At 58.1% G+C, this 8470-nt stretch overlaps 1 protein-coding gene across 6 annotated transcripts in view; it reads right to left on the minus strand.

The window, feature by feature from the left end:
• The window catches only part of EDA (ectodysplasin A), a 63872-nt gene extending 57898 nt beyond the window's left edge, over positions 1-5974 (minus strand). For all 6 annotated transcript variants that reach the window (XM_086756545.1, XM_086756543.1, XM_086756542.1 and 3 more), the window contains exon 1: positions 5586-5974. In XM_086756545.1, coding sequence (XP_086612671.1) covers positions 5586-5891 — 306 coding nt within the window. In that variant the 5' untranslated portion in view covers positions 5892-5974. The remainder of the gene's footprint in view (positions 1-5585) is intronic.
• Positions 5975-8470: the final 2496 nt, after the last annotated feature.

Raw genomic sequence — 8470 nt, forward strand, 5'->3', positions numbered from 1 at the left:
GTCCGCGGCGGGACGCACGCAACGCCACGCCGTTCAACACATCGTCCCGCGTCGCCGCTCGGTTTCTCCCGCTGCGAGAGCCGGTTCTGAGGAAGCGCGGCCCGAGCGGAGAAGGACGAGCTGCGGCCGAGGGGCAGAGGATGCTGGCACCGGCCGTTCGGAAGGCGTCACAGCGCTGGCACTTCATCAGTGCGGTCTCGCGTATTTAGTGCTTTGCACTTACGACAGAACTTCATTTGTGCCTATGGACAGAGCTCATTTTCATCCCCACCCATCTGGGAGTGATTATTTCTGTTCTCGGAGCGTTCGGGCCCGACTGGCACCCGCGCCGCCAGCGCACAAAACCAGCGCGCTTCCCCAAGAGTTTAACGAGAGCGCGCCTACAGCTGCGACACGCAAGCGCCTCGGCACGAGTTTTATTTTCCCCTCCCATGAAGGCCGTTAACCACGCTAAAATTGCATCCAAATCTCGCTGTAATTCGGGACTCGTGCAGAATGAATTCTGACAGATCGCACGTCTTCAGAGCCCGCTCGCGGCTTTACGCCGGCAAAACCCCGCAGCCTCCCGCCTACGGGTTACCTTCCACAGCCAGGCACCTCCAAAAACACCCTCTCAAAAGCGCTGGAAGATATTAAAATATCAAGTCGTTAACGTATAATAAGGCCGGAACAAGGGCTTCGCGTGCTCCGAAGCTCTCGGGGTCTGGCTTCCAGTCAAGAAAAATCATTGGATTCGCAGGCGGGCAAAAGGAGTGCGGTTTAATTAGCGTTACAAGATACCACACGTGCATGGAAGAGCTGGGAAGATTTATAGCATTGTGTGGTGAGGAAAATAACGCTAAAAGGTTAGAATAACAGCGTTTTGGTACAGCACTACGTACCACGAGGTTCAGCGCAAGATAACCATGGAATGCTACGGAGTGTTCTTAAACACCAGTTTGAGTGTTTGCCAGTTAACTCAGCTAAAAATCGCGGAAACACCCTCGACTTTGGTCACGCGTCGGTCAAACGCTCGCTTTGGCAACAACAGCCTTCCCATCACGGCATTCAACGAGCGCCGACAAAAAGCCCCTGCCCAAAGCCGCAGTACTTACCCTTCGTGGGACGAGCAGAAACTAAGAAACACAGAACACGCACAGGTGAGCTCCGCTCCGGAAGGGGAAGGACGGGGCGGAGGCCAGGACAGCGTTTCCGACAAGACATCGGCATCCCTGCGCTCCTCTGGGAGCCGAAGCCCGTCCTCCTCTCCTTCCCGCGCACCACCAAATTAATTTCTTATTTCTCCCTTCTCTGCTCTTGGCTGGAAAAACTACTCTTTCCTTTTGCACTCCCGCAGGCATTTTCCAAAACCAGCCATCTCCATCCCCCCAGCTTCCCGCAGCAGCTCCCGAGCGGACAGGGAAGCACCGACCGGCCAGGCAGCGAGGCCGCCCGCGCTCTCCCCAGGCAGATGACCCACCCAACATCGGCGCAAGCTTCGAAACAGCAGTTGCAAATCTATTTCATATTCTCCAACTGCTTCTTTTCTCCCAGACGGGACATTTTCCCTTTTTGTCCTGTTCACCATTTCAGGCAGCATCCCCAGTGCTCCGAGGGCTTCCCCAGCGAGATGCACCTGCAGCCAACTTGTGCTTGGAGACCCCAGAGCTGCAGGTTTTGTGGCTTTTTGGTTTTTTTTTTTTTTTTTTTTTACCCTCGCTGACTGATGGAGACCTGGGGTCTCCATCACTTGAGAGCCAAAGTTATGAAACCCCGAAGCAGGAGCCCTGCCCGGGTCTGTGCCCCGCAGAGGCTCCCGTCAGAGGAGGCTGACGCTGGAGACGCGTTTCCAACAAGACACTCTGCTCACACCTTTCAGCGCGCCGCTGGGTCTCAGCTCTTCCCAGATCCATCGCGTGCCGGCGCAGCCTCCCACCTTGGGATGCGGGAACCAGCCCCGGGGACGAACGCGCACGGAGGAGCTGGAGGTACACGCGGGGCGGGAGAAGTCCCTGGAGCAGCTCTGATGCCCGTCAGACCTTTCACAGCACCTCCTGCAAATGGCACCTGCGCTCTGGAGCCGGAACGGAGAAGAAAGGGCGAAATAATTGCAATTTCACACTAGGGAGGCAAAAGACACCAAGGTGTCCTCATGGCCAAGCACCTCCGCTTTTACACTAGGTTGGTCTCGCCTAAACGTTCTGCCCAACCTTCAAACCTCCGCTTCAGCACAGAGCTACTTACGCTAAGCTGACAAAAACGTCATTTTGAGAAACACTGTACCACTCTTTCGAGAACCGACGAGGGGGACAACAGACAAAGCACGAAAGACGACGCGACGTCCATCTGTCCCCTACAGCCGAGGTCCCTTCCCACAGCCAGGTATGGAGGCCAACAGGCAGCAAAACCCTTCTCCAGGTGAAACCCCCCACACAATTCACCAAGAATTACTCTGCCACGGCGTCTCAACCGGAAACGGAGAAAAAATATCTATTACTCCCTACATCTCTTCCCACCTCCCCCTCGAGTAAAGCTTTTTCACTAAAAATAACAAAAAGCAGCGTGCGTAAGTCACGCACTCTGGCTGTATTTCCTTACCCACGACTCACTGCCTCGCCTCTCAAGCCTTATTTCTACAATTTCCTTACCAAATGAGCCAGCAGGCTCTCAGAAGCAGATATCACGGGGCCGCGCAGCGCCCAACGGCTGCTGGAGCAGGAGGGCCCTGACGGCTGCTCCCGGAGACGGCGGGATACAAGGTGGGAAAGGGAGGAAAACCAAGGGAATGAAGAATTACACACATCGCTTTGGCGGAATTAAAAACACTGGCAGGAAAGCAACGACATTGGCAGGAATGCTGGTGTAAGTGGGTACGGCCCTCGTTAAAAAGGCGAGGGGTCCTCGAGCGGGCACCTCCGGCACCACTGAAGGTGAAGTCCTGGCAACCGAATTCCTGCTCAGCTGCCCGGGCAGCCACCCCCGCCAGACAGCCCCCTCCCCGCAGCCCGACGTGACGGACGCGGCGGGTGTTCGACCCTGCTCCAAGCAGCGGGCTTGGGCAGCCTCGAAGCCCGTCTCGGGACGTCGCGAGGGCACGCGCTTCACCCCGCGTTCGCGAAAAACGAGTTTTTGCAGAAACGCGGCGCGACATGGACTTGCTTGGCGAAAAAGCACGGGAATGATGCTCTGGGAGGCTCCAGTATCACAAGGATGACTCTTTTGACAACAAAACAGCTTGGGCACAAAATACCTTAACGAGCAGCACGCAGCACCCTGCGGCCCGTTCTTCGCCATTAGCGAAGTGCCTGCCAAGCGCTAACGAACGCACCGACAGGATCACTTCTGCATTCCACAGCGCATCCATCCGAGGGGGTTATTCCGGTTTTATAGCCTCGGCCAAGGCCGAGCGCCCCACCGCTCCCCAAAGCCGCCGCCGCATCTCAGAGGGGCAGCGATCGCCGAGCCGATGAGTTAAAGCGAACTTTTCATCCCGAAGCCAAAGCGGTGACGCAACAGCCGGAGGCTTCTGGGACAAAGATGTGAACTACAATGCCTCAACCTCTGCCATGAAAAATTGCCCTTGTATCTTAAATGAGTTACACATTCGGATACCCTGTAAGACAGGGGAGCGGGGCGTTATCGACCTGCCAAATCTCACTCCTGTCATGAGGTCATTTCTGGCAGGTGGCCAGGAAAGATTTCTGCCAAAAATCTCAGCACTGACCATCGCTCCCCGGCCATCCCCCCCCCGCCCCGCTCCTCTCCCTCCTGTTGCAGGTCAGGAAGGGGAGGGGGAAAAAAAAAAAAGAAAAAAAAAAAAAAAAAGGCAAAATAAAAAAGGGTCAGGGAGGGGAATATTTCTTGCCATTGCTTAGACTCTTGAAATAATTAATTTAGTAATTTCTGCTGATTTTACATCAGCATCCATCTCCTGGCACACGTGCGCGGGACCGCACTTTGGATTCCCCAGCAGCGCAGCGCGGCTGCTACGGGCGGGAGAGCAGCTCAGAACCCCACAGGCGCCCAGGTTTTTAAATTGCTGACACCACCTTTTTTAACGAGGCTGTTTGCAAACATCTCATCGCACTGCTGTAATCACAGAAGGGCTACCTTCACCGCACCCTCGGACACAGAAGGCGCCTGGTTTTGGCCGCACGTGGACTCAAGGCAAGGAAACAGGAGAGCGCCACGGCTACAAATGACATTAATTACACGTTGATGTTAATTAGCCATCACCACAGCACCGGGTCCCAAACGGAGCGCTATTGCTGGCAGCGGGGAGGCTGCAAGCCGCGCGCTGCCCCTTCAGCTCGGCACTTCGCGCGCCCTCACTACAAGGAAACTCTCTCTGCCAGCCGGCTGCTTCAATACGTCCAAAAGAATTTTTCATCTTATGCCCAACAGGCCAGATGTAAAGCACAGAAATAAATAATTAGCATTACCTTATCTGGAGTACATCAGCTGGAGCGAGCCACGCTCGGATCTTCGTACGCATCCAGAGCCGTATTACCTAACGCTGTAATTTATGAATGCCTCGACTCCCTACCCCGGTATTTCATTGTACGTTCGCTGGGAAGAAGAGCTCTAAAGACTAAACAGATGCAGCACGATAACGCGGAAGGAACCCCAGCCCCGTGCTATTACGAGACAACCCAAGAATTCAAACACGACACCGAGCAGCTCCGACTCGCTTTACGTTGACACCGCTCAAGCGCCAAAGGGGAGGAAAAAAACCCAAAACCAAGCGATGTCCAGATCGCACGGTTTGTCTCCGGTTCAATGCTCCCTTCGATTTTACAATGGGAAGCTGCAGAATCCAAACACTCGCTGGAAGGCAGGAGCCCGGCTTTCCCGGGAGCAGCCGAGGCCGGCGCAGCCGAACGCCTGCCGGCTGCCAAGTCGGAGGAAGAGTTTCCAAACTCGCAGCTTTATCGCAGCTATTTTCGTCCCGCTCCCCCCTCCACGCCTCGATAACCGGCGAGGCTGCCGGGACGCTGCCGGAGGGGTCTGCATCTCCAGGACCCCCCGGCAAAGGGACCCGGCACCTTTGGGGAGCGCGAGGCTCGAAGGGGAGGAAACTCTTTCCTTCCTCCCTCCAGCTTCTCCTGCTCGCAGCGAGGGTTCGTGCCTGGAAAAAATGAGCTAAGTTTGGGAGCGGAGAGGCCCCAGCTCGGCTCCCGCTCTCCCAGAAGCTCTCGGGACAGGCGAATCCCTGCGGGAACCACGGCTCCCGGGGGCTCCCGCACCAGCGAGGGAAAACCGGGAGGTGGAACCCAACCTGTCCCGCACGGCTCGGGGTCAGGAACTGCGGGGGAGGGGGATGCTGAGCCATCGCCGCCCAGGCTGATGCATCCTGGAAGGGGGGATGGAGAGGGGAGGGGGGAATTCAAATAACCCGGAGCAGCCCGGGAGGAGAGGGGCGAGCGGGACGCCCACCGCGGGACGGGACGGGGCGGGCGGAGGAGCGGGGCTGTGCGGGGCCGTCGCGGCAGGTGGAGCGCGGGCGGCCCCGGGGGCACCGCACCCCCCAGCCAAGGCAAGGCAAACCCCGGTCCTCTCCAAATTCCCCCCCCCGTCCCCCCCAACCCCGGCACCCGGGCACCCACCTGCTGTCGCCGCTCCGCGCCCTCGGCGGACCGCTGCGGGCGGCCGCCGGCGGGGGAACCCGGCCCCAGCCCCGGCCCCGCCGCCGCCGCCGCCGTCCCGTCCCGGCGCGGGGGGTCGGCGGGCTGCGGGCCGCGGTCGCGGCGGAGCTCGGAGCGCAGCTCCAGGTAACAGCCCAGCGTCAGGACGTGCAGCGCCAGCGACAGCGCGAAGAAGCCGAGGAAGAGCCGCCAGCTGCCGCCGCCGCCGCCGCCGCAGGCGCAGCCGCCGCGGGGCACCGCCGCCTCCCCCCTGCGCTCCGCGCCCATGGCCGGCGGTACGGAGCGGCGAGGCGCCGGGCCGCTACTGCTCCATGCTCGGCCGGGCCGCGCCGTGCCGCCGCGGGGCTGCGCGGCCGGGGCCGCCCCAGCGCCCCGCCAGCGGGCGGGGCTGAGGCGGGGGCCGAGCCGCGGCGAGCCCCGCCCCAGCGCGGGCAGGGCCGGGCCTGGTGCGGGCAGGGGCGGGGGGGGCGGCGAGCAGGCCGCGGGGCAGGCCCGGCTTTCGGTGTTCGGGCGAATGAAGCAGAGTCGCAGCCGGAGGCTGAGAGCGGCCGGCCCGGAGCAGGGTGCAGCTCGGCGGCCTGGGCAGCGAGGGGGGAAACGCGGAGCCGGCCTGGTCGCGGGGGCGGAGCAGGACCCCCTCCGGGTCGCGGAGGGGAATGGGAGCGGGATTTGTGAGGGTGGCCGGCCAAGGCACCCAGGGCTCAGCCAGCAGGCTTTAATTCCTTCCATGGAAGGCCAGCGCGGCCGAGCATTGGGTGCCCAGCAGGTTTTTGGGGCAAGTATTGACGCCTTCTCCGGCTTTTCCAAGGCTGATGGCAACTGCTGGAAACAAACCAAAGGCAGAAAGCAGCTTGGGCAAAAGTTAACTGTGAAGAAGCGTGGGTTTTGCGAGGGAAGGCCGTGCACTTCGAGAGAGCAGGCTCGAATGAACCGTGAGCTTGGGTCGGCTGTGTGCTCGGAGAGCAAGGGGCGAGGGAAGACATCCTGGGGCTGCCGGTTCCTTCTTGGCGTTGGACCGGCGGCACATCTGCGGGCCGTCCCACGCAGAGCGAGGGAGGAAGAATAGCGCGAGATCAGCTTGGTCATCGCGAAACGCAGTAGGGGACGCGCGCAGAAAGCGTGAATCGGAGCCGGCCCTGGTACGGAGTGTAAAAGAACAGCGCGCGCGTGAGGGGACGGAGCTGGCAGGAGCGAGGGAGCGCGAGGACAGGCAGCGGCCGGCGTGGGAGATAAGGAACCATCAACGGGCGCGTCAGTAAACAGGGAGAGAAAAACCAGGTGGTTCTGCTCGGACTCTTTTAGTGAGAAATTATATTTAAAAAAAAAAAAAAATCATGTTTCAGTCAGGCAGCTGCTAACACCGGCGACAAGTAAGACGAGGGAAGGTGAAGTAGAGAGAAACACGAGGATTTTTGCAAATACCTGTCCCTAATGAGGGAGCTGTTCTAGCCACACCGTCAGCGGCTGTCTCTGGGAATTCGTGGGGCCAGGGAGAGCTTAAAAGATGGGGTGAGGGTAAATAAAACGTTGGGGAATTGTTACAGAAGCCACACAGCCTGGCGAAATGTCCCCCAAACACTGCAAATAAGCAAGGTGTTTGTTGGCGGCCGGAGGGTGAGGTGGCGAGGAGGACAGCAAGGGGGATTTGTGGGGGCTGACCTCGTCAGGCCGGTCTGATAACGGAATAGAGAGAGGTTAATAAGATTCTGCGCGACGCCTACGGCTGTCGGGGCCGGGCTTGGAGAGCCGGGTGGTCCCTCGCAGGCCCGTGTTCCCTGCTCCCTCGTCCCCTGGGTGGGGTGGGTTTTACACGAGGCCGTCCTCTTCAGGAGAAAGCCTTCCAAGTCCTGGAACAGAATGCCTGGGAATTTGTGGGGTCTTCGTCACTCCATATTTCACAGATCCCAGCTATAAAGAATTCCAGAGCTGCTGCTTATCCTGCCTTTAGGGAGGAGGATGAACTAGATGACCTCTTTGTAGTCCTTCCTAGCCTTATTTTTCTGCAATAGGGTTTTTTTTTTTTCTTTAAGTTCAGTGTAATAGTCATGAAATTATATGAGAGGCTGTTTCCATTTAAGAAATGTTTCCCTAATATTTGTGAAGAACAAAACTGGAAGCATTAACTGCTGCCAACCCTAACAATTCGAGAGCAAAAAGCAAATAAAAGCAGATGAACCCTCTGTACGAAATTCTGTCATTATTTTAGGACAATTTTATAATAATTTGGATGCTCAGGGTTGTTACTCTTTTTCAATATTGGGATCCAAATTGTTGGAAAACAACGTTTCGTTGACATAAACAGACTTGCAATAGCCCAGTTCCATTTTCAGGAGCGGTGTCTGATGAATCCCAGAGGTCAGCGAAGCCCAGAAGTCCCTGAAAGACCTGGTGCTTAGGGCCTGAAGGGCAGGGCTGCACGGCAAACGCCGCAAGGCCAAGCTGCGTAGCTGGGTCGGTCGGTTGTTGCTGTTAACTCTCCCAAGCAGGGAGCTCACCGTTTCTGTGCAGATCTCATCCGGGACGTTTGCCAAATCCTCAACTTGAGGTACTTCTGCCTCCTAGAGCAGCTCGTTGTGCAGCGCTGCACCTCTTAAAAAGAAATCCCGTCTGATGAGAGAATTAACATGTAGTTAATTTACGTGTCGTCCCAGACCCGAGAGAGGCCCCGTGTCTTGCACTGACCGGGTGGCACCGGTCAAGCCCCGTGGACGGAGGCGTTGCACTGCTTCTCCGCTATTTTATTTTGATTTCTCTTGCTCTGAGTGTTGCTGCCAGCTTCGGGCTTTGGGGAGAGCGTGCGGTGGGGAGCCCTCCTCCGACGTTTCCTTTCTGAACCGCGGCCCCTC

The sequence above is a fragment of the Chlamydotis macqueenii genome, chromosome 11 (assembly GCF_036417535.1).
Source record: "Chlamydotis macqueenii isolate bChlMac1 chromosome 11, bChlMac1.mat, whole genome shotgun sequence".
NCBI lineage: Eukaryota > Metazoa > Chordata > Aves > Otidiformes > Otididae > Chlamydotis > Chlamydotis macqueenii.